Source organism: Sorex araneus, chromosome 5, assembly GCF_027595985.1.
Source record: "Sorex araneus isolate mSorAra2 chromosome 5, mSorAra2.pri, whole genome shotgun sequence".
In the NCBI taxonomy this organism is placed as follows: domain Eukaryota; kingdom Metazoa; phylum Chordata; class Mammalia; order Eulipotyphla; family Soricidae; genus Sorex; species Sorex araneus.
Genome location: NC_073306.1, coordinates 5,012,578 through 5,036,245, shown reverse-complemented (window position 1 = coordinate 5,036,245; position 23,668 = coordinate 5,012,578). Strand labels below are relative to the sequence as shown.

At 63.4% G+C, this 23,668-nt stretch overlaps 1 protein-coding gene across 4 annotated transcripts in view; it reads right to left on the bottom strand.

Annotated features, from left to right (window-relative positions):
• Window positions 1–1,399: 1,399 nt before the first annotated feature.
• DISP3 (dispatched RND transporter family member 3) overlaps window positions 1,400–23,668 on the bottom strand; it is a 49,428-nt gene continuing 27,159 nt past the window's right edge. The window contains exons 4-22 of one of the 4 annotated variants that reach the window (XR_008630195.1): window positions 17,239–17,375; window positions 15,167–15,301; window positions 14,722–14,882; window positions 14,330–14,469; window positions 13,074–13,222; window positions 12,823–12,984; window positions 12,114–12,275; window positions 11,215–11,328; window positions 10,588–10,724; window positions 9,066–9,250; window positions 6,680–6,810; window positions 6,427–6,602; window positions 6,168–6,294; window positions 5,737–5,882; window positions 4,013–4,172; window positions 3,567–3,680; window positions 2,968–3,134; window positions 1,725–2,430; window positions 1,400–1,499 (exon numbers count right to left, since the gene is read on the bottom strand). Coding sequence is in view for 3 of the 4 variants with exons in the window: in XM_055138291.1 (XP_054994266.1) it covers window positions 2,068–2,430; window positions 2,968–3,134; window positions 3,567–3,680; window positions 4,013–4,172; window positions 5,737–5,882; window positions 6,168–6,294; window positions 6,427–6,602; window positions 6,680–6,810; window positions 9,066–9,250; window positions 10,588–10,724; window positions 11,215–11,328; window positions 12,114–12,275; window positions 12,823–12,984; window positions 13,074–13,222; window positions 14,330–14,469; window positions 14,722–14,882; window positions 15,167–15,301; window positions 17,239–17,375 (2,866 nt within the window). In the remaining variant the exon portion in view is untranslated. Of the gene's footprint in view, window positions 2,431–2,967; window positions 3,135–3,566; window positions 3,681–4,012; window positions 4,173–5,736; window positions 5,883–6,167; window positions 6,295–6,426; window positions 6,603–6,679; window positions 6,811–9,065; window positions 9,251–10,587; window positions 10,725–11,214; window positions 11,329–12,113; window positions 12,276–12,822; window positions 12,985–13,073; window positions 13,223–14,329; window positions 14,470–14,721; window positions 14,883–15,166; window positions 15,302–17,238; window positions 17,376–23,668 lie in introns of all 4 variants that reach the window. The other 3 variants (XM_055138291.1, XM_055138292.1, XM_055138293.1) reach the window with 3 other exon arrangements.

The following is a 23,668-nucleotide window of genomic DNA, read 5'->3' as shown; positions in this document are numbered from 1 at the left end:
AACAAAACAGAGCAAGGAAAGGTGGGGGTGAGTGGGGGGGTGGTTTCCCACAAGCTGGAGTTGTGGGGCTCTATGCAAATGAGATGCAAACGACACGCAAATGACCCAGCTCTATATGACCAGGTCTCCGGACAAGCACTTGGCGGTCGTGGCCCCCTTTGCTCACGACACCTTCTGGGGTGCCTTGCAGTGACCAGGTCTCCCCACACCAGCTTGCCCGCGCCGGGGGAGCGTGTGCTGCAAGGCCCACTCCTGCAGATCCCCTCGTGGCGGTACTCCAGGTCCTCATGGCGGTGCTCCAGGTCCCGAGGGCTCCCGCTCACGGCTGAGAATCCCCTCATGGCGGTGTTTCAGACCCCAAGTGTGCCCCTCACGGCGACGCTCCGGGTACCCAAGACCCCCTCCCAGCAGTGCTCTGGGACCCCCTCCTGGCGGTGCTCCGGGTCCCGGAGACCCCTCACCGCAGCTGTGCTCTGCCGAGGGCTGGCTTCCGACAGACAGAAGGGGGGATGGCCTCCTGACCTGACCCCCCACTCAGGCGTCCCTGCTGGGAGCCTCGGAGGCCCCTCGGTGGCTGGAGACTCGTCTAGGACCAGCCGGCTCTAGTCCCCCTGCCTGGCACACGTGGCTCGTCTCTGAGCCCTGCTGCGCCCTGTGCAAGGTGGGCACCACGGTAGCCACTGCTTGGACTGAGAGACGCAGCCGCAGTGAACCTGTGAGGGGCATGACCGGTTATAACCCGTCACGCCGTGTCTGATGCTGCCAGACACGGGCACAGCCCGGCACCCACTGAGGAACGTGCGGGTGGGGTCCCCGCTGAGTCCCAGTCAACACGGCTGCTGCACCCCGGAGCAGCTGCGCAGACAACTGCTGTGGCCCCCACTGGGCTCCCAGAAGGCACCGCCCCCCCAGTCTGCCTTGGGACCCCCGAATCCAGAGTGGGGAGAGGATCAACTACTGGAGGGTCAAGAACCGCTTGATTGAGGCCGCTGACGGGCCTGGCGGGTGAGCACAGAGCCCAGGAGTCCTGCGGGTGAGCTGCAGGATGGCTGGCAACGCGCAGCCCTCTCCAGTTCTGCCTGCCCCTGGTGGTGGGCCCAAAGGGCTCCTGTCCCCTCTCAGATCCCGGGACACTCCCTGGCCACCTGCCCCCGACACCTCAGGGCCATTGATGGCCGGAAGCACGGCCTGGGGCCACCAGGACACTCACTCAGTCCGGGCCCAGGGAGGTGGGGGCCCTCGGATACAGGGGCTCCCGCTGGAGCCCTGCCCCACAGTGCCTGGGTTGCCACTCTGCGGCCGTGTGCCCTGGAGTCGTGCCCCCTCCCACCTGCATCCCGCAGGGCTCTGGTGGGGCAGCCAGTGCACGCGGGTCATTCCAATGCGAAGGAGCCAGAGATGCGGAAAATGCTCGTGTTGATGGCGGCGGTCTCAGCGTCATTCCGCGGTAATGGGGGCCCTCTGGGCAAGCAGGCACGGGCAGCCCGGCCGCTCCCTCCCTGCAGGGTCAGGACCAGGCTCAGGTCTGAGGAAGCCTGTGCTGGGCCCCCCCCCCGACCCACAGGGAGGAGCGGAGAGGGGCCCCCCGGGAAGCTGGGGTGCGGGGGCAGGACATGCAGGAGCCCAGGCCAGCCCGCCATCCTCTCGGCCAGGACCCCGGGGTCCGGGAGGACATCAGGCTGGTGAAGGGGAGCGGAAGCGGGGGAGGGGGCCCTGCCTGGCACCTTCTGTGCTGTTCCTGCCCAGCCCCCAGGGCAGGCCCCTGGGCCAGCAGTCCCACGGTTGCTCTGCCTCCGGGTGCCTCCGTGTTCACCTCTGTCGAATGGGGGGCCAGGTAAGCCCCAGGTCTGAATGGCGGCGTAAGCACTGAAGCAATGGAAGGAAGACTCCCTGCAAAAGAACTGGGGTCGCCTGTGGCCGCGTGCACGCGGGGGGGGGGGCGGGTTTCTTCCCGTTTCAGGGGAGCCCAGAACAGCGGCGGTGGGCTGAGGGCGCAGCAGTTCAGGGTGGGTGTCGGCCCCTGGAGGGCCCCACGGCCCCGCGGCCCAGAGTGCGGTCGGGTGGGGGCTATAGGGCGGCCCCCGTGGGCAGCGGGATCTTGTAGCCGCGGCGGAGCAGCAGCAGGCAGGCGCCCAGCCCCACGGCCCCGGCCAGCAGCACGGCCGCCAGGGCCTTGAGGAAGGAAGTCCTGGTCCGCGTGAAGGAGCCGGGGGCCATGATGCCCAGCAGGGCCGTGCTGACCGTCAGCGTGTACACGATGGAGACGGCTGTGTTGAGCGCCACGATCTTGCCGAACTTGGCGAACGGGGCGATGATGCAGAAGAAAAGGGGCACCGTGGCGATGACCGTGGTCAGGGCGCTGGACACGATGGCTACGCCCACATGCCGGACGGCCTCCAGCGTCCGCCACTGGCGCTGCGAGTGGGCGTCCTGCGTGGGGCGGGGGTGACGGTGAGACCCCACCCTGGTGACCGCGCACGGCCGTCCCCGGGGACCCATCCTGCCTCTGGGCACGGGGCTGCGGCCTCCGCCTGGGGGGCGCAGGGTGGGCTGCTGCCCGCAGCTGCGGCCAGAACGGAACTGACCCCACGGCCCGAAAGACGCGGCCGTGCGACTCCGAACTAGACCGGGCCCGAACCACGCCGAGACCCACAGGCGTTTGGAGCTAAAGGCCATTAGGTTCCCGGTTTAGCCCTGCCGCTGGCCGCAGCTGGGGGCTGCTGACGTCAGGCGGAGACCGCAGGCCCCGACCCCCTGCGCTGTGCGCTGCAGGTGACAGGGGCTCTGGGCGGGGAAGGCCGGGACCCCTCTCTCCCCGGGGAGGCCCGAAAGTGGGGTCCCCCAGGTCCACTGCCTCCAGCCCCCAGCCCCACCCAGCTGGGGGTGGTGCCCGGGGGGGGGTGTCGGCCGGAGCTCCCTGCTGTGCAGAGGTGATTAGATTGGGGGGTCGGGGAGGGGGGGGCTCACCTCGGCCTGGTGCGGGGGCAGGTTCTCGCCAGCCAGCAGGTAGCCCTCGACCAGGTGGACGCAGTAGTCCACGGAGGAGCCGACCAGGATGGACAGGGATATGGCCTCCACGGCGCCCAGCTCCCAGCCGCACCAGTACATGATGGTCACCACCAGGCAGACGATGCCTACGAGGGGGCAGGGCAGCTGGGACCGGCGTCAGGCGCCTGCAGGGGCATTCGGGGAGCCCGGGAGGGGGCGAGGCCTAGCGGGGTCCCATCTGGGGGCAGGACGGGAGCGACCAGGGCCCCGGGGAGGGGACAGCTGGGCAGACCTCACTGCGCCCACAGCTCCGTCCTGGGATCGGCCGTCAAAGTCGGTGCTGGGCATAGGGTCCGTGGGGCATGCTCGGAGAGGGACTGTCCTGGCCCCGCCAACCTACCCAGGATGCTCAGCGGCCCCGGCCACACCCACTCATTGGGATGCTCAGCAGCCGGCCCCGCCCACTCTCCCAGGATGCTCAGCGGCCTGAGCCACACCCACTCACTGGGATGCTCGGCGAGGCCCCAGCCCCGCCCACTCTCCTAGGATGCTCAGAGGCCCCGGCCCCGCCCCCTCACCCAGGATGCTCAGCAGCACGGGCAGCAGGAGCAGCAGGTGCGTGGTGAAGACGGCTACCGCGGCTATGCAGATGAGCAGGGACAGGGCCAGGCCATACAGAGCACTCTGCACCCCTGGGAGGAATGGGGAGCTTCAGTGGGGCGCTCCCGGCCCCTGGCGCAACAGCACGGCCTGACCAGGGTGGGTCTGGGACAGCCCTGAGCCTCTCGAGGCCGCCACATCTTCGCCCTGGGCCCGGCTGGAGAGATCAGAGATGTCCTGGCACAGGGCTGGGCACCTCCAGGAGTCCCTAAGACAGACATCTGCACTGGGACCGCCAGTATCCCCCCGGAGGCCATGTTTGGGGTCCACGCTTTGGGCTCTGGTGCTGCCCCGGAGTCTTCAGCAGTCTCGGCCAGGGCAGCCCACACCCACACCCACAGGCCACGGGCTGGCCGCTGCCCACCTATAATCTCCATGAAGATCTGTTTCCAGTGCTCGCAGGTCTGGAAGCCTCGGCGCAGGGCAGACCCCTCGGGAAAGGCCCGCAGCTGGCCCTGGAGGAAATGCTCCCAGCGCAGGTAGTCTGCGTAAGTCTGGAAGGAGGACTTGCCCTTGTACGTGGTCTGCAAGGACACAGCCGGTAAGACGGGGGTAGTGGCCCAGTCGCCCTTCCCGGGACACAAGTGTGCCCTGTGGCACGTGCAGCCAGAGGTGGCCAGTGCACGGTGTGGGGGTGCAGGTCAGCAGGGAAGTGACGCCCAGGGGAGGCTGGGCGGGGGTTTTCTTCTCTCCGACTGCGAGGTGTGGAGTAGACTCAATTTTACAAAGGTGATTTAGACGCGTGCAGGGATGTGCAAGAGCCGAAGGCCTGAGGCCTGGTGAGATGAAGCGGCTGCAGAAGGGGAGAGACTGACTCTACTTCCTCAGGGACTCGGAGCACCCAATCCTGGAGACAGAAAATGGGAGGGCCAGGGTGTGTGTGTGGGGGGGGGCACAGTTTCACGGGTGACAATCTGCGCGGTCTTAATTGCTAACGATGTGGATACACCGCAGTGTCTGGATCTTGGTGACACGATGCTGCCCAGGCAGAGGTAACAGCAGTAACGCCCCTGAAGTCAGGTCTGTCTGTCCATACACTTGAGAAACTGCCTGGGGCTTTGGGCACCAGCTTGGGTGCGCTAACGGCCGGCGGTGTCCAGGCCTCCCGGGTGCTGGCACGGAGTCTGCAGTCTGGAAGTCTGAGTGGCCCCGCGGTGGGAGGAGAGCCACACAGTGGGAGGCTGGAGACGGGAAGAGGTCTGGCCTCATGCACAACCCTCTGCCTCTGCTTCCCCACTGCAGCCCTAGGACTTCCGACCTGCCAGACTCTAGACACTCGACCCTAACGGGAGGGGTTTGAGGTTTGAAGGGAGGATCCACCTGCTCTGGCGTCCCGCCCACAGGGGACGAGACCAACTCTTAGCTGAGGGGAGGGGCCATCTGCTCCAGGGCTCCGCCCACGGGGGGGCTAAAGCCGGGGGGCCATTGATTCCACGGCTCCGCCCACTGGGGGGCTGGAACAAGTCAACATGAAGGGGGAGGGGCCAGCTATTCCAAAGCTCCGCCCACTGGAGGGCTGGACCAAGTCAATATGAAGGGGGAGGGGCCAGTGATTCCAAGGCTCTGCCCACTGGGGGCTGAACCAAGTAAGCATAAGGGGGAGGGGCCAGCTATTCCAAAGCCCCGCCCACTGGGGGCTGGACCAAGCAAGCATAAGGGGGAGGAGCCAGCTGCTCCAGGCCCCGTCCAGAGGGACTGAACCAACTCTTTGCTGCTCCAGGCCCCGCCCACTAGGGGCTGGACCAGGTGTTGGTGAGGCAGCAGCAGGGCAGGCTTGGCAACTCTCAGAGCCAAGGTGGGGGTTCCGAGGTGCCCAGGTCAGGGGTGTGTGTGTGCCTACCTCCTGGCACCGAGCCCTGGAGCATACAGGTGGGGGGACGGAGCTGTGGGGTATTGGTGCCCTGCCCTGAGCGAACCTGGGTCAGCGGCCCCCTTAGTGGCAGAGGAAGGGGCTGTAGTCCCACCTACCTGCCCCGACCAGTGAGGCCCAGGGGCAGGAGGGTCGGAGGCAGGGGGGAGCCCGAGGGCGGAGGACCCAGCTCTGGACGGGGCGGCAGGGTCCCCGAGGCGGGCCGCACACAGGCTCACCGACTCGAAGGCCATGGAGATCCACTGCACGCGGCCCTCCTTGACACCCACCGCCCCGTGCGACAGCTGCCCAGGGAGCAGGTTGGGCTCGGGCAGCTCCTTGCACTCGGGGTGCAACATCTGCAGGAAGGAGGAGATGCTGTAGCCTGCGGGGAGAAGGGGAGAAGGGGCGGGGCTGGGCGGGGCCGAGAAGTGCGCCCTGCCCCCACCCGTCCCCTGCGCATGTGCGTCCTGTCGTGGGCGCCCGTGGCCAGGGTGGAGAGTGACATCCTGTGCCCTTCTGGGGAGAGGCTTGGCATGAGGGGGCCCAGCTGGCCTGGGGATGCCTCTGACCCACTCCCCACACCCACGCCCTTCTGGAGGCTGCTGGGGTGCGGGTCCCCCAGTCCCAGACCCGCTCCACCTTGGGGGTCTTGGGGCCCTCCCCGCACCTGAGGGCAGGCACTGGGCCCCGCCCGGCTTCACCAGCTCTTCGTTGCCGGCGATGGCCTTACACAGGCGGCACAGGTGCCCGATCTCCTTGAAGAGGTCAAAGGTGCTGTCGTAGACGACGCTGCCCTTTCCCAAGGAGACACGAGGTGGTACAGGCGCTGAGTCGGGCCACAGTGCTCCCAGCGGCCTCTGCCCCGTCCCCACTGAGCCCCGGCACGGATCAGGGTCTCCCCTCCCTGCCCCGACGCTGCGGCATACCTGGTCCCCCAGGACGTGGTTGTCCGCCTGCCGCGTGCGGTTGATGCCAATGATTCCGAAGACCACGAAGACCATGGCCCCCGTGTCCACCAGCGGCCGCACCGCCGGCTTCCCGCAGCCCGTGTTCACGCAGGGGTTGAAGCCGAAGGTGGGGGAGAGGCGGGTCCTGGGCACTGCTGAGGGAGTCAGAGCTGGGCGCGGCGGGGGCCAGGGCTGGGCCTCCCCCCCGCCCCGGGCAGCCGCCCCGCGCTACCTTTCTCGCTGGGCACGTAGAAGAAGCCTTTGGTGGGCCCGTCGGGGCTGGAGCTGAGCAGGCAGCCGGGAGGCGCCACACACACGCGCCCGTGGAAGGGGGGCTTGTGCGACTGCGCGAAGTACAGCTTCCTGCGGATCAAGAGGGGAGGCGGGTCTGGTACGCTGCGCTGCGTGGACACAGCAGGACCGGAGCTCTGCACACACACCGCACCGCAGGGTGGAGCGGCAGTTCTCAAACCGTCCTCCAGGGGGCGCAAGACCTGGCGGAGCCAACACCCACCTCCACCCATCTGGCCAGACTTGGGGTCCCTCAGAAGCCCTCACCCCTGGTGCCCCACAGAACAGTCTAGAGCCTCAAAAATTTACGTGAAGGTAGTTTCCATAGGCAGCTTGCCCGCAGGCAGACCTGATGCAGTCTTAGGTTCTTTCCAGAATATTCTACAATTAGCCAGGCAGCCCCACAGCCCAGTCTCTAGGCCCTTACTGTGCAATCAGCCTGCCCTGAGCCGAGTCCCCGCTCGCCTGGGTGCTGAGGCCGGCCCTGCTGGAGACCTCGGGCCCCTCGGGTTCCTGAGCACTGCTGGGGTCCCCACGTGCACTGCGTTCCCTTGACTCTGGGGTCCCCACGCGCTGCCTTCCCTCGACTCTGGGGTCCACAATACGCGCTGCCTTCCCCTCACTTGGGGTCCCCCTTCTCCCAGCTGCTCACTGTTTGCGGTGACTAAGGGGCTGACCCATTAGCCGCCAGGCCCCGCAGCACAGCCCAGGGGTGGAGGACGCTGTGTCATCTTGCGGGGCTGCCAGGCTGTGCTCTGGGCTTACTCCTGGAGGGCTCGGGCACCCATATGGGGTCCTGGGATTGAACCTCCCATCTGTGAGTCTGGGGCCTGGCAGGCCATGAGTCCCAGCCGCGGGCAGCTGTCGTGGGGTACCTGGGGACAATTCCAGGGCCTGCAAATACGGGGGTCTGCTCGGCAGCACGTGTGGGGAGCACCTGCGAGGGAGCAGGGGGACCCGGGCAGACTCAGCAGGGACAGCGGTGCGGGGGCAGCACCCCAGGCTGCCAGGTGCCAGTGAGGGTGCCAGGGCCGCGGGCAGTGGCTGGGCCTGGGCGGCAGTGAGAGACAGCCTCTCCTGAGGGGGCCTCTGGGACCTGAATCTTGGTCCCAGCCCAGGGGAGCCAGAACATTCTGGAAGAGGGAGCCCCAGGTTCAAGGCGCAGGGGCCCGAGAGTGGGCGGGCAGGGGAGATACCCCGGAACCCCCTGCAGGAGCCTGGCCCACACGGGGCACATGTCACCTCTGCCGGGTGTCCCAGCCCTCAGGCTGCAGGGAAACATCTGACAGGGCTCTGACATGAGTGCTGGCCATGCCACACACACGTGTATGATACGTGTCTGCCCAGATTGTGTGTGTGTTCACTGCTCTGGGCTTCTCTAACATAATGTATGTCTCCCTGTGTCTGTGTCAGTGTGTGTGTGTATGTGTTTGTACAGTGTGTACATGTCTCTGCATGTGTGTCTCTGCATCTCATATCTATGTGTGCATGTGTTTCTCTCTGTGCTGTTTCTGTGTATGTGAGCACGTGTGTTCCTGTGTGTGATAACGGTGGGATGGTGTGTCTGTGTAGGACATGTGTGTCTTGTGTATGGTACATGCATGTCTGTGTGGGATGTATGTGTGTGTGTTTGGGATGTGTAAGTCTGTGTGGGGGATGCATGTGTCTGTGTGAGGCGCATGTGTCTGTGTGGGATGCATGTGGGGTGTGCCTGTCTGTGTGAGATGTGTCTGTGTGTGGGGCGCATGTGTCTGTGTGTGGGGCACATGAGTCTGTGTGGGACACACGTATCTGTGGGACGTGCTTGTCTGTGTGGGGGATGCATGTGTATGTGTGGGACATGGATGTTTGGGGCCTGTGTGTCTGTGTATGGGGCACGCATGTCTGTGTGTGGGATGCGTATGAGATGCACGTGTCTGTGTGTGGGATGCATGTGTCTGTGTGGGATGCATGTGTGTGAGACAGGTGTGCCTGTGTGGGGCGCGTGTGTGTGAGGGATGCATGTGGGATGCACGTATGTATGGGACATGCGTCTGTGTGGGGTGCACGTGTCTGTGGGACATGCTTGTCTGTGTGTGGGATGCATGTGTCTGTGTGGGACGCGCGTGTTTGGGGCCTGTGTGTCTGTATGGGCACGCATGTCTGTGTGTGGGATGCGTGTGAGATGTGCATGTCTGTGATGCATGTGTGTGAGACACGTGTGCCTGTGTGTGTGGGGGTGTGTCTGTTTGTGGGATGCATGTGGGATGCACATGCGTGTGTGTGTGTGTGTGTGTGTGTGTGTGTCCCCGGTGGGCAGGACCGGCTCGGCTGCAGGGCTCTGTTACCGGCTGTGCTTCTGCTCCTTGGCGGCCGCGTAGAAGCTGAAGTCGAACTTCCAGCCCCGCTTGGCGTCGCAGGCCAAGGTGGTCAGCATCCACTTGCGGGCGGGGCTGGCCGCCGGGAGGAGCCCTCCTGTAGACATACAAGCGGTCAGCTTCCTGGTGAAGTCACCAAAAGGCGCTCTATACACCTGAGCATGGAGCGACAGAGACAAGACACGTGACTGGGGCGCGGCCCGGCCCGGCCGCCCGCCCTGCCCAGCCCTTGGGGTGCAGGAGGCCTGGGTCCGGGTGACCCTCCCGCCCAGCCTCAGTCCTTCCCTCACTGAGCCCCGAGCCACAGCCACGGCGATGCCGGGCTGCTGTGACCCGAGACCCAGCATCACTCGGACCCGGGACACAGCAGGGGGCAGCGGGAGGGGTGGCCAGGCACTGGGCTGACACGCGTGTGGGTGTTGGGTGCGGGGCTGACACTTGTGTGCGGTGTCGGGGTGCTGGCTGACACATGGGGTGTTGGGGTGCTGGCTGACACGTGGGGTGTCAGGGTGCTAGGCTGAGGCGTGTGGGGTGTCAGGGTGCTGGACTGACACATGTTTGGGGTGTCGGGTGCAGGGCTGAGACGTGTGGGGTGCCAGGTGCTGGGCTGAGGCGTGTGGGGTGCCGGGTGCAGGGCTGAGGCGTGTGGGGTGCCGGGTGCAGGGCTGAGGTGTATGGGGTGTAGGGCTGAAGCGTGTGGAGTGCCGGGTGCAGGGCTGAGGCGTGTGGGGTGTAGGGCTGAAGCGTGTGGAGTGCCGGGTGCAGGGCTGAGGCGTGTGGGGTGTAGGGCTGAAGCGTGTGGAGTGCCGGGTGCTGGGCTGAGGCGTGTGGAGTGCCGGGTGCAGGGCTGAGGCGTGTGGGGTGCCGGGTGCAGGGCTGAGGCGTGTGGGGTGCCGGGTGCAGGGCTGAGGCGTGTGGGGTGCCGGGTGCAGGGCTGAGGCGTGTGGGGTGGCTGAGGCGTGTGGGGTGCCGGGTGCAGGGCTGAGGCGTGTGGGGTGCCAGGTGCAGGGCTGAGGCGTGTGGTGCCGGGTGCAGGGCTGAGGCGTGTGTGGGGTGCCAGGTGCTGGGCTGAGGCGTGTGGGGTGGCTGAGGCATGTGGGGTGCCGGGTGCAGGGCTGAGGCGTGTGGGGTGCTGGGTGCAGGGCTGAGGCGTGTGGGTGTCAGCTGTGCTGTTCGGTCAGGGGACAGTGCCACTGTGCTCGGAGCCAGGCAGGGCGCAGTGCCTCTGATGGAGACCCTGACCCTGAGCACCCGAGCGGGAGCCCGTCGCTGTCCCCCTGTGGATGTGACGCCTCGGAGGAAGGTGACCACAGGGCTGGCCGGGGGCTGCGGCTGTCCCTGCCCCGGAAGCAGGACGCCAGCCTGGTCTCCCGGCGGACCAACCCCTTCCGTGGGTGAGACTGAGGCCAGGGAGGCAGACTCTCAGGCCTGCGGGCTCTGCGGGGCAGCCTCGGGGGCCCATGGCGGGCACAGGGCGGGGCCGCAGGCTCACCTGGAAGGAAGGCACGTCCCCGGCCCCGGGGGCCACCACCTGCCAGGGGGCGGGGCGGCTGGCGTTGAGTGACAGCCTGTAGATGGCCGGGCGGCCCGCCGCCTTCACCTGGGACACGTACACGGTGCCGGGGGCATCTGAGACCAAAGGGGACAGCAAAGGGGACGGTCACCTGGGGCGTCTAGGGGAGCAGGGGACAGTCGCCTACTGGGCAGACCTGCTACCATGCCCGTCTCTGGGGACACGGGGGTCCCGATGGGGGGTGGCAGGGAACAGGGAGCCAGGAAGGGAGGAGGTGCAGGGGGCCACGATGGGGGGAAACCCCAGAAGGGCTGGGCCAGGCTGTCCCAGGATGGCCACACAGTAAGGTCTGTGGGGGCCGTGGCAGCAGGGGGACCCCCAATCCCCCCCCCAGGGTGAGCCAGGAACACGCCTCTAGTTCTCGCAACAGGACCCAAGGGCCTGACGGGCTCCCCACCAGGGACCCCCCCTAGCCAGGCAGGCTGCTGGGGACCCCACAACGGCCAGACCCCTCCTCACTCCTCCTGCAGGGTGGGCCTGGGGGACCCCAGACCCCATCTCCACTCCCCCTGCAGGACAGGCCTGAGCCCCCCGGGTCCCACTCACCCTGCAGGGTGGGCTCCGGCCGGCCAGCCCAGGGCGCCCCCGACCCCCGCCTCCGCTTCTCCAGGGACGTCCGGATGTTGTTCTGCAGGCTGTGGGGCTTCTCCTGGAACAGACCTGCCCCCCGCGACCTCAGGACCCGCAGGGCTCCCTGCAGGGCCGGGGTCGGGAGCTAGGGGAGCCGGCGGAAACACCGCTGACCCCAGAGAGTGGCCGGTCCCCGCTCTGGCGGGGGCAGGGGGCGTCTTGGCACCCCTCCAGCCCGGGGACAGGAAGGTGACTCGCAGATGACGGGCCGCCCTGGTCTGCTTTTTGTTCCAGTCTTTGCTTCCTGGGGAGAAAGTTCCCCTCCCGCCGGCTGTCCCCAGAGCAGCCCTGGCGGTGCTGTGTGTCACATTTAACTGCAGACAGCGGGGGGACCTGCAGGGGCTCCACAGCAGCCGAGCCCCCCAGGACCCCCTCTGCCTACAACAGAGGCTCCCGCGCTTAGCTGACCTGTCACCCCCTTTCCAGAAACCACTCAGCACCCCGCACAGCTCCCCCGTTAGGTGGCACGCAGAAAGCACCCCGATGGCCACGCCTTCTGCTGCTCCCGGCGTCACCAGGAAGCCCTGTCCTGTCCTGTCCCCTTACCTACGACCCCCCCACCCTCCTGGCCGGATCCCCCTTTCTCGCAGACTAAAGGCTTCCTGTGTCTCTGGAGATACCTCCACCTCCAGGCAGCCTTCCATGAAGCTCCCAGTGCCCACCTCACCCCGACCTTGCACCGTGGCCTGTGCCAGTGGCCCCAGTGCAGAGCCCGTGACGGCCTTGTCTGACCTAATCGAGACCCACGAAGTGCTAGGGGCAGGGACCGCGGAGGTCCCCGAGTGCCCAGCTCTCGGCCAGCGGGCAGCCCTCACCAGAGCAGGTGGTGCAGGAGACGCCCTCGGCGCTCAGGTTGTACTTGAGGTCCAGCAGCACCTGGATGTTGGTGTCGGGCCGGAAGAGCAGCGGGGCGCGGCTGGCGGGGCGGAGCCGGCTGGCGAACGCCAGGGACAGGACCAGGACGGTGACGAAGAGGCCTGCACGGCAAGGGGGGCGGGCACGGCTGGGGCACGGGTGGCCGAGGTGCCCACAGCTCCGTACCCAGCCGGGCCCGTCCATGCAAACGGCCGCCCACAGACGCCACGTCGAGGCCGGAGCTCTTGGGAGTTTGTGATCTTGCTGGGGGCTGGGGGGCACCTGGCAGTGCTCAGGGCTCACTCTGGGGGGGCTGCCGGTGCCAGGCAATGCCCCATCCTCAGGCTGGGTTCACGGCCCGGGCAGTGGGCCTCGCCTGCTAACCCCGGTGGCGTCCTCGGCTCCAGGGGCACACAGGGACGCGACGGGCCCAGCCCTGGACACGTGGCCGGCAGGTGGCCCTCGGGAAGCCGCCCCGGCCAGAGCGTGGTCAGCAGTGACCGGGGCCTGCCGGGGCTCAGCAGGTGTTTCACACGGCCGGCCTGGCGGCAGGTGGCCGCCTCGTCCCCCGCGGCGAGCAGGGTCGGGGCAATGAGGGTCCCAGGCCCAGGCACTCTCTGGGGGCGTCCCTCCTGGCCCAGGCCCTGACAGGCCCCCCGGCCCACTCACCCACGATCACCCAGCGGCTCTTGACCGCCGACCACAGCACCCAGTGGTGCAGGAGCGCCTGCAGCTGGGTGATGAGCTGCCCCGCGCTGGCCCTGTCAGAGGCGGGCGGCCGCGCCTCCGGGGGCACCGACACCAGCGGCCCGTCGCCCAGCTCCAGGGACACTGCGGGGCAGAGCAGCGGCCATCAGCGACCCGCCCTCCCGCCTCGGCCAGCCCCCTGCCCCCGCCCCCGCCCCCTGCCCGGGGCTTACCCGGCTCATCGTCCACGTCCAGCAGCGGGATGTCATCGTCCAGGTAGGGCAGCGGGCCGGGGTCCGGGCAGCCCCCGAGCCGCGCGGGCGCCGTGAACACGTCCCCGGGGAAGTGCGGTGGGCTCTTGTGGCCACACCTCTGCTGGCAGCTGCGGAGAGGGGGCGGGGGTCAGCGCCAGGCCCTGGAGTCGCACCCACTCCCCCCGGAATCTCACAAGTACCCGATCCCAGGGACCCCTCGAGCACCCCACTCCCAGCCAAGGGAACGGGTGCTGCCGTCAGCCTGAGTCACTGCCCAGGCCCAGAAATAATCCCTCAGTCCACAGCCTGCAGGCCAGAGCCCTGGTGCCCGGACGGCACCGGGATGCATCCCTGCACGTGCAGGAGGGTCCTGGCAGAGCTGGGGGGTCCGGACTGAGCCTGTGGCTGCGCCCCAGACTCACGTGTCCCCTTGACCCCTCGGCTCCCCACAGTGAGCTGGGCACTGTCCCGGCCTGGACACTCCTTCTCCTTTTTTTTTTTTTTTTGCTTTTTGGGTCACACCTGGTGATGCACAGGGGTTACTCCTGGCTCTGCACTCAGGAATTACTCCTGGCGGTGCTCAGGGGACCATACGGGACGCCGGGAATCAAACCCGGGTCGGCCGCGTGCAAGGCAAACGCCCTACCCGCTGTGCTATCGCTCTAGCCCCCAGGGACACCCCTTCTTGATAACACCCAGCCCAGGCTGGTTCCCAGGAAGCCAGCCTCCCCCTCCCCCCACCCTCCTGGACCCCCAGGCCTCCAGCAGCAACCGCTCCCACTCAAGGGGGGTGGTGCTCCCCTCCCCTGGGCAGGAGCCCCGAGGCTGCGGAACACGGGAGGAGGTGCAGGGCCTGGGTCAGCTTTCTCAGGTCCAGCAGTGGCCCTGCCACCTACTACGGCGACCTGAACAGGGCGTCACCTTCCCCCGCTGTAGGCTGTGAAACGGGCCCAGGGGCCGAGTGACCAGCGCCCTGGGAGGGGCGACGATACGAGCTCAAGCAAAAGCATGGGGCCACCTCCTGGCACCCTGGAGGGGACCCCGAATGGGGGTCCCTAGACCCGACCCTTGTCTTGTTCTCTCTGGCCCAGGGCCTGGCCCGGGGCTGGGTACCCAGCGGGGTGAGTAAGGAAGGGCTGCTGGGGGGTAGACAGAAGGTGCTCAGTAAGGGCGAGTGCAGCGGGGCTCCTTGCCGGGCAGCCCACTCTGAGGACACCCGCCCCGCCCCGGCCCACCTGGCCTGGCAGGTGCTCTCCAGCGGCGCCAGGTAGAGGCTCCAGATGCCCAGGGCGGCGGGCATGGTGAAGAGCACGGCCAGCCAGCAGCAGGACACGATGAGAGACATGAAGAGGCCGAAGTCGTGCACGGCCGGGATCTGGAGGGGGACACGGCAGCCTGGAGCCCGGGGAGCACCCAGGCCCGAGGGCAGAGCAGGGGGCAGCGCCCGGCCAGCACCCGGGGCAGGGACGGCCCAGCTCGGGATGGTGCCCCTGGGTAAAGGTGCTCGGTACACGCCACCGCCTCACCCCGCCGGAAGGAGCTTCCCTGACTCACTCCACGCCCACCGGGTGCCAGCGAGGGGCAGGGGGGGGAGGGAGGGGGGCGGCCTGGCGGGGCGGGGCCCCACCTGGGAGAAGACGTTGGCGGCGTAGGCGGCGGCGGTGGTCAGCGAGGTGAAGAAGGTGGCCTTGCCGGCCGTCTGGATGGTGTGGGTCATGCGCAGCTGCGGGTCCTCCAGGTGGGCGGCCTGGCGGTAGGTGTTGATGAAGACAAAGACATCGTCCACGCCTGTGGGGGTCCCGGGCGGCGGGGGCACACTGAGGGACCAGACCCGGCCCCGGGCCCCGCCGCCAGTGCAGGTTCCCGGGGGTCCTGCCCCACCCGCCCAGGCCCCACCCCCTTGTCCCAGGGCCTTTGCACCTCGGCAGCCACGCGGAGCCTCTTCCTAGCAGCCCCCATCCTGGGGGGCTCCGTCCAAACCCCACTGCTCTCCCCCAGGCTCTGAGGCCTGAGACGGGGCTTTTGGGGACCCCGGGACGTGCACCCGGAGAGAAGGCACCGGGGCCACTCACCAATGCCCACAATCACGAAGGCTGCCACCCCATTGAGGATGCCCAGGTACCGGACCCCGAAGACCACGTGGTACAGGAAGAGCGCCACCAGGCAGCTGAGGCCGATGCTGGCGATGCCGAAGAAGGACAGGAACACTGGCGGGGAGAGGCACGGCGATGCAGGCGGGGCAGGGGGCGGGGAGAGGCAGGGCCACATGGGCGGGGCAGGGGGTGGGAGAGGCAGGGCCATGTGGGCGGGGCAGGGGGCGGGAGAGGCAGGGCCATATGGGCGGGGCATGGGGCGGGGAGAGGCAGGGCCACGTGGGTGGGGCAGGGGGCGGGGAGAGGCAGGCCATGTGGGCGGGGCAGGGGGCGGGGAGAGGCAGGGCCATGTGGGCGGGGCAGGGGGGCGGGGAGAGGCAAGGCTATGTGGGCGGGGCAGGGGCAGGCAGGGCCATGTGGGCGGGGCAGGGGTGGGGAGAGGCAGGGCCATGAGGGCGGGGCAGGGGCAGGCAAGGCCATGTGGGCGGGGCAGAGGCAGGGAGAGGCAGGGCCATGTGGGTGGGGGCTGGAGCACACCCTTCCTGATGCCCTCTGCCCCCACCCCACCAAGACCCGTTCTCCACGCGCTTCTCTGCGCCCAGGGCTTGGGGCCGGCAGGAGTGGGACGGACTTGACACCTGCCCCCCCCCACACACACACACAGACACAGGAGTTCGGGGACACGGTCTGCGGCATCCAGCCTTGGGTGGCAGCTCTCAAGGCCAGTTTCCCCAGCGCAGGGCCACGGAGGCAGGCGAGGAGGAAGCCCCTGCTGAGGGCGTCTCTGGCACGACTCTGCTCAGGGCTCGCCACGGGCCAGCGTCTCTCTCCCATTCTGTACAGGGTCACCGCGCGGGTGACCTGGGGCTGAAACAGCTATTGGATGATCTGGGAGGAGCATCCGCTGGCCCCGAAACCAGGCTAGGGGCCAGCAGGGGGCGCTGAGAGGCCCAGAGGCGGGGAGCCGGGTGGGCCTGACCTGAGCAGGAGGTGAGGACGGAGACCAGGGCAGTGGGCCCTACCTGAGCAGGAGGTGAGGACAGAGACCAGGGCGGTGGGCCCTACCTGAGCAGGAGGTGAGGATGGAGACCAGGGCGGTGGGCCCTACCTGAGCAGGTGAGGACGGAGACCAGGGCAGTGGGCCCTACCTGAGCAGGAGGTGAGGATGGAGACCAGGGCGGTGGGCCCTACCTGAGCAGGAGGTGAGGACGTGGACCAGGGCGGTGGGCCCTACCTGAGCAGGAGGTGAGGACGCGGACCAGGGTGGTGGGCCCTACCTGAGCAGGGGGTGAGGACGTAGACCAGGGCGGTGGGCCCTGCCTGAGCAGGGGGTGAGGACGCGGACCAGGGCGGTGGGCCCTACCTGAGCAGGAGGTAAGGACGCGGACCAGGGCGGTGGGCCCTACCGGAGCAGGGGGTGAGGACAGAGACCAGGGCGGTGGGCCCTACCTGAGCAGGAGGTGAGGATGGAGACCAGGGCAGTGGGCCCTACCTGAGCAGGGGGTGAGGATGGAGACCAGGGCGGTGGGCCCTACCTGAGCAGGAGGTGAGGACAGAGACCAGGGCGTTGGGCCCTGCCTGAGCAGGGGGTGAGGACGGAGACCAGGGCGGTGGGCCCTACCTGAGCAGGAGGTGAGGACGCGGACCAGGGCGGTGGGCCCTACCTGAGCAGGGGGTGAGGACGCGGACCAGGGCGGTGGGCCCTACCTGAGCAGGGGGTGAGGACAGAGACCAGGGCGGTGGGCCCTACCTGAGCAGGAGGTGAGGATGGAGACCAGGGCAGTGGGCCCTACCTGAGCAGGGGGTGAGGATGGAGACCAGGGCGGTGGGCCCTACCTGAGCAGGAGGTGAGGACAGAGACCAGGGCGTTGGGCCCTGCCTGAGCAGGGGGTGAGGACGGAGACCAGGGCGGTGGGCCCTACCTGAGCAGGAGGTGAGGACGCGGACCAGGGCGGTGGGCCCTACCTGAGCAGGGGGTGAGGACGCGGACCAGGGCGGTGGGCCCTACCTGAGCAGGAGGTGAGGACGTGGACCAGGGCGGTGGGCCCTACCTGAGCAGGAGGTGAGGACGTAGACCAGGGCGGCGATGCAGCTGCTGCTGATGACGGCCAGGAGCATGTCGTTGTTGAAAGTCCTGCGCACCTCATAGTCAAAGAGGTCCGTGCCCCCGTACAGGACCTGCACCTTGCTGGGGGGCGGAGCAGAGGGGGCTTGTGAACGCATGGAGGGGCCGGCCACAGCCCCCCACTGCTGCGCTCGGAGATCTCCCAAGGGCTCCCGAGCATCCTGGCAAGAGCGACCCCACGTGGGGGCCATCACCCCTCGCAGGTGCTGGACACACCCCAGGGGGTGGGCGTGGCCTCGGAATCTGCAGGATGGCGGGTGACCAGTGTTTAACCATCCCAGGCCACACAGCTGCACGGCCGCGGGTGCCTTGCTCTCACAGAAACTGCTGAGCCAGTTATTCACAGCCAAAGGCTACATCCAGCGCAACGTCCAGATGCTCAGTTCTAAACTGCTCTTCAGCGTGTCCTAACGCGAGTTACTGTGAATAGCCCAAAACCACGAGCAGGCTGCTGGGGTCCGAAGACACAGAGAGAAACCATCCCTGCTTCTGGCCAAGATGGAGTGAGAGGTGACAGCGAGAGGGAGGGAGGGAGGGAGAGGGAAAGAGACGACTGAAAAAACTCAACAAGGAATGGCGCTGAGGGATCAGAGACAAAACGAGCCCTTTGGTGACCCCGACTTTGAGCAGAGCCTGCCGTAGGGATCACTGGGCGCCCCAAACAAGGCCAAAAGTACTCCAACTTGATGAAAACTGTAAATTCATTGATCGAAGAAGTCTGAGCAATGGAAAAACAAACCACAACACCACACAACCTTCAATAAAACAACACACACAACACTCACATCCCAATGAAACAGTGAACCACACACACAACACACACAACCCAATGAGACAGTGAACCACACACAACACTCACAACCCAAATGAAACAGTGAACCACACACAAAACACACACACAACCCAATGAAACGGTGAACTATACACACAACACTCAAAACCCAATGAAACAGTGAACCACACACAAAACACACAATCCAATGAAACACTGAACGACACACAACACACAACCCATGAAACAGTGAATTACACACACAACAACTGTGGTACAACCCAATCAAACCACACAGATCCTCACCAACATGAATCTGCCCAGACCGGCGACAGAGACTCCGTGGAAGCGGTGAGGAGTGAGACCCCGGCACAGAGAGACAGAGGGGCCGGCCCAGGGGGCAGCTGGCAGCTCCCTTGCCTGCCAGGGAAAAGTCAGCAGGGTTCTGTACCCAGCACAAGCGGTTTCAGAGACGAACAGGAGAGACTTTCCCATCCACAGACACCAAAAGCACCCGCCCCTGCCCCCCTCCTGCACGACAGGCAAAGGAATAACCTCTGGGCAGGGGGAATGAGGGCAGGTAGAGCCGGGTCTGCACAAAGGACTGGAAGACCGGAAATGGCGTGGCACGGAGACGTGCGCAAGTTTTTTCATGACTGAGCACTGTAGCACTATTGTGCCGATGCTCATCGATTTGCTCAAGCGGGCACCAGTAACATCTCCATTGTGAGACTTGTTGTTACTGTTTTTGTCATATTGAATACGCCACGGGGAGCTTGCCAGGCTCTGCCGTGCAGGCGGGATACTCTCAGTAGCTTGCCAGGCTCTCTGAGAGGGACGGAGGAATCGAACCCGGCAAGGCAAACACCCTACCCACTGTCCTATTGCTCTAGTCCCCTTCAAATGACTACAGGAGCTGAATTAGGAGGTAGGCTAGAAAACAAAGTGATACTAGAGAAATTGTAAGAATGGTTGAAACTGTAAATTCATTATACAACCTTTATGTAATTTGCCTTTCATAACAAAGATTTTTTTCTAAGAAATTTTATTGGCTCACTGTGAGATACGGTTACAAACTTGCATGAATGCGTTTCAGTCAAACAATGCCCAAGCACCCATCCCTCCACCAGTGCACATTTCCCACCACCACTGCGTAACAAAGACTTTTAGTTTTTAAATCTTCAATCTAACAAATCCACTTCTGGGGACATAATAAAAAGAAAAATCTTAGATGTGGCAAAAAACCCTACAAATGGATTTTTCAAATGACAGTGAAAATCAGGAACATATTAAGTTCCTAAAATAGAATAATACTAAGCAATGGGTCACCTGTTAATGAGTGCTCTGTCATTAAAAACATTCTTCAAAGAACTGGAGCAATAGCACAGCAGGTGGGGTGCTTTGCCTTGCACACGGCCGACCCGGGTCCGATCCCTGACATCCCAAATGGTCCCCCGAGCACCGCCAGGAGTAATTCCTGAGTGCAGAACCAGGAGTAACCCCTGAGCATCCCCGGGTGTGACCCCCAAACAAAGAACAAACCAGAAAACATTCTTCAAGGCTGAGTAGCAACAAGGAAAATGATACGCTCTTCAGTGAACCCCAGGACACTGGATTGTCTACACTGCGTGATTAAAATGCTGCAATGATGCGGATCTCCTAAAGTGATTTATAGAGCTAGAATCGCCTGTCGACTAGGCTTGCCAGGACCCCTGCTTGAGCCCCACCGTCTCGTCCCACCCGCCTCTCCCCTCCCTTCTTCCTGCTGTATCGAGCCTCGTGGGCCAATTTCAAACACCTGCTCCATGGGGCAGTGGGTGAGGTGCTGGCCCTGCAGACAGCAGACGTGGTTCCCAATTCTAGACCCCGTACGGCCCCCCAAGCACTGCCAGGAGTGACCCCTGCGTGAAGAGCCAGGAGTAATAAGCCCTGAGTGCCGGGTGTTGCCTCCCCGAGCCCCCAACGACAAAACAAGCACTTGAGCTTCAGGCCTTGGCCGGCTGACCTGCCTGAGTGTCGCCCACCAGCCCGTCTCCCTGGTCTCCCTCAGAGGCCTTCCCCGAGCTCCCTGTGAAGCTGCTCTGCCCCCTGCCCCAAACCTTTCTCTTCACAGCACTCGCATCACTCCCTGTGACACGGGTACTGCGTCTTCTGCCTACTCGGACGCATTCCTCCAATCTGAGCCTGGGCCGAGTCCCCAGTACCCCGCAGTGCCGTCTCCGCATCACACAGTGCTGATCCCTAACTACCGGGTGGATCGCAAGGATGCAGCCGTTGGAGAGTGCTGCAGGCTCCTCGCGGGCGCTTTGGGGTGAGCGCCCCGTCCCAGAACCCTCCCGGCAGCGGCCGGCCTGCAGCAGGAACCCCGCAGAAGCCGAGGTGTCTGGTCACCTTCCCCCCCTGCACCTCACGGACGAGCGGGGAGTCAACTCTGCCTCCCACTACCACGGTGCAAGGCCTGGGGGAAGTGCTGAAAGCTCTCTGAGCACTTTGTCTGGAGCAGAGAGGGGAAAGGGGGCTGTTTCCCAGGCAGGAGGCAGGGACACGGCCGGAGGCTGCCCCCAGCCCTTGCCAAGCACAGAGCTGGCGCAGAGGAGAGCGACGGGCAGCGCGACAGCAGCAGGCACGGTGCCCCGAGGCTCCTCCACGGGTGCTCTCAGATGCGCAGTATCTGCTCTGAGCGGACACACTCGGGCGGGCTCATCACCCTCTCCTGGCGGGAAACTGGGTCAAAGAGGACCAAGCGCTTCCTCTACGGAGCACAACTGGCTCCCTCCGACGAAACTCCAGCGCTCTCTCTTCCAGAAACACGGGCTGGTATCACGGCTGAGGCTATCAGCAGGGCTGCAGGCCCCTCAGAGCCCCAACACTCAGGCGTGCGTCGCGGGCGGGCCCTGAACCGTGGTCCAGGAGGCGGGGGCAGCCGGCCAGCCCAGCTTTCGGCTCGACCCCGTGGAGGCCGGGGCGTGTGGGCTCCGGGTGCGGCCCGTTCACTGTGGCTCTGCAGAAGGTCCAGACACCGTCCCACTGCATCTCTCGACGCAGCAAATAATGCCACCTGTGGTGATCAAGCCCTCGGGCCCTGTGACCTCCGACCCAGCCCTCCGGATAAACCAGGTGTCTTCCCTGAGGACTGCCAGTGACTGAGCATTTGAACATAACCATAGTATGGGGTTTAAGACACAGATGAAAATAAAATGTCTGATAATACCATAAATAAAGGCCAAGTTAGTATTACTGTAATTATTATTAGGTTCTTATACATGAACTGGTAGAAGATATATCATGATAAAAAATATATATATAGCACTTCAATGTAGCACTCTTATCCCGTTGTTCATCGATTTGCTCAAGCGGGCACCAGTAACGTCTCCATTGTGAGACTTGTTACTGTTTTTGGCATATCGAATACGCCACAGGGAGCTTGCCAGGCTCTGCCATGTGGGCAGGATACTCTCAGTAGCTTGCCAGGCTCTCCGAGAGGAATGGAGGAATCGAACCCGGGTTGGCCAAGTGCAAGGCAAACGCCCTCCCCGCTGTGCTATCGCTCCAGCTTGTAGCTTAAAACACTTAAGTACCAGGGGCTGGAGTGATAGCACAGCAGGTAGGGCATTTGCCTTGCACGAAGCCAACCTGGGTTCAATTCCCAGCATTCCATAGGGTCCCCTGAGCATTACCAGGGGTAATTACCAGGGGTAATTCCTGAGTGCAGAGCCAGGAGGAACCGCTGAGCATCGCCGGGTGTGACCCAAAAAGAAATAAAAAGAGTTCTAAGCTACACGAAGCAAAAACATAGAAAGGAAAAGCAAAAGGAGGGGCTGGAGCAATAGCACAGCGGGTAGGGCGCTTGCCTTGCACGCGGCCAACCCAGGCTGACCCAGGTTCGAATCCCAGCATCCCATATGGTCCCCTGAGCACCGCCAGGGGTAATTCCTGAGTGTAGAACCAGGAGTAACCCCTGTGCATTGCTGGGTGTGACCCAAAAAGCAAAAAAAAAAAAAAAAAAAAAAGAAAAAAAAAAGAAAAAAAGAAAAGCAAAAGGAGAGAGACACAGCCACAGTTACGATAGGATATCCCATAGCCCTTTCTCCGCCACTGCTAGGCCAATTAGAAAATCAGTTAAGAATATGAAGAAATTGAACAACTCAATAAAGCAACTTGACCTAAAAGACATTTATAGAACAGCCCCCGCCCCCGCCCCCTGCCAAGGGCAGAGCCCCCGCTTCCCAAGTGCAGAACAGACATTAGCAAGACAGACTGGATTCTGGACCAGATAACGCGACCCAAATTTAAAAGCACTTAAGTTCTGTGAAGCATGTTCCCTGCTCACGACAGAATTAAATAGCTACCGAAATAGATAACAAAATAGTATCTGGAAAATCCCCAAATATGCAGAAGCTAAACAACACACTTCAAAACAGCACACGGGGCCAAGGGATCAATAGGGAAACTAAAAAAAGAACTTTATTATTAGTATTTGTTTGTGGACCTACGGGTGGAACCCAGGACTTGACACGTGCAAGGCGCGAGAGCAGAGCCACTTGGCAGGCTCTTTATTTAACGAGAAAGAACGTAATGGCATATCGAAAAATCTGCGGGATACATGAAAACAGTATTTAAGGGGAATTTTATAAGCGACACAAATGCATATGTTTAAAAAGAAAGGTTTCAAATCAATGACCTCAGTTTCTACTGCAAGAAATTAGAACAAGAGAAAATTACATGTAAAGCAGAAGAAAGGAAATAATGAAGGTCATAGCAGAAATCAATGGACTAGAAAACAGAAAAGACAACAGAGAAAAATGTATCAAACCAAAAGCCAGTTTTTTAGGAAGATCAATAAAATGGATAAACCTTTCATCAGACTAATTGTGGGGGGGAAAAAAAAGAGAAGAAACATAAAAAAGGTAACATCTCTAAGGTTTCTACAAACGCTAAAAAGATAATAAGGAAGCCCTCTGAATTACTAAACCCACGAATATGACAATGTAAATAAAAGGGTCAGATTTTGTAGAAGACTCAGAACTACCAAAGCCTGTGCAAAAAAGGATCAGATTAACTTTATTAACACCATACGGATATGCAGAATTTTTCATTTGTCATTAAAATCTTCCCATAAAGAAAGCTCTACATCTTTCATCGGCAAATTCTCCTGAACACGTAAGGAAGAAACAATGATGATTCTTTTCAAACTTCACAGAAAACAGAAAGGGAGAAAAATATTTCCCAACTCACTCCATAGCGTAAGAAACACGCTGCTCAGCAGATCAAAGACGGTCAGAGAACGGCCCGGAAGGAGGCTCAATGTGCGCATGCTTTGCAGAGGGGTGGCCCGGGTTCTAGTCCTGACATCAGAATCAGCTCCGAGGACAGAGTCAGGAATAGCCCTGGAGCACTGTGGGGTGTGACTCCCTCCAAAACAACATAGGAGGTTACAGGAAAAGTGAACCCTTGTAGTATCTACCATAAACAAAGAATACAGCTGGGATACAACACTCTACACACCGGGTGAGACAGCAGGACAGAGTATTCGCCATCAGAGCCAAGGGTGGGGTGACATCAACAGCCTGCCTGATTATTCACC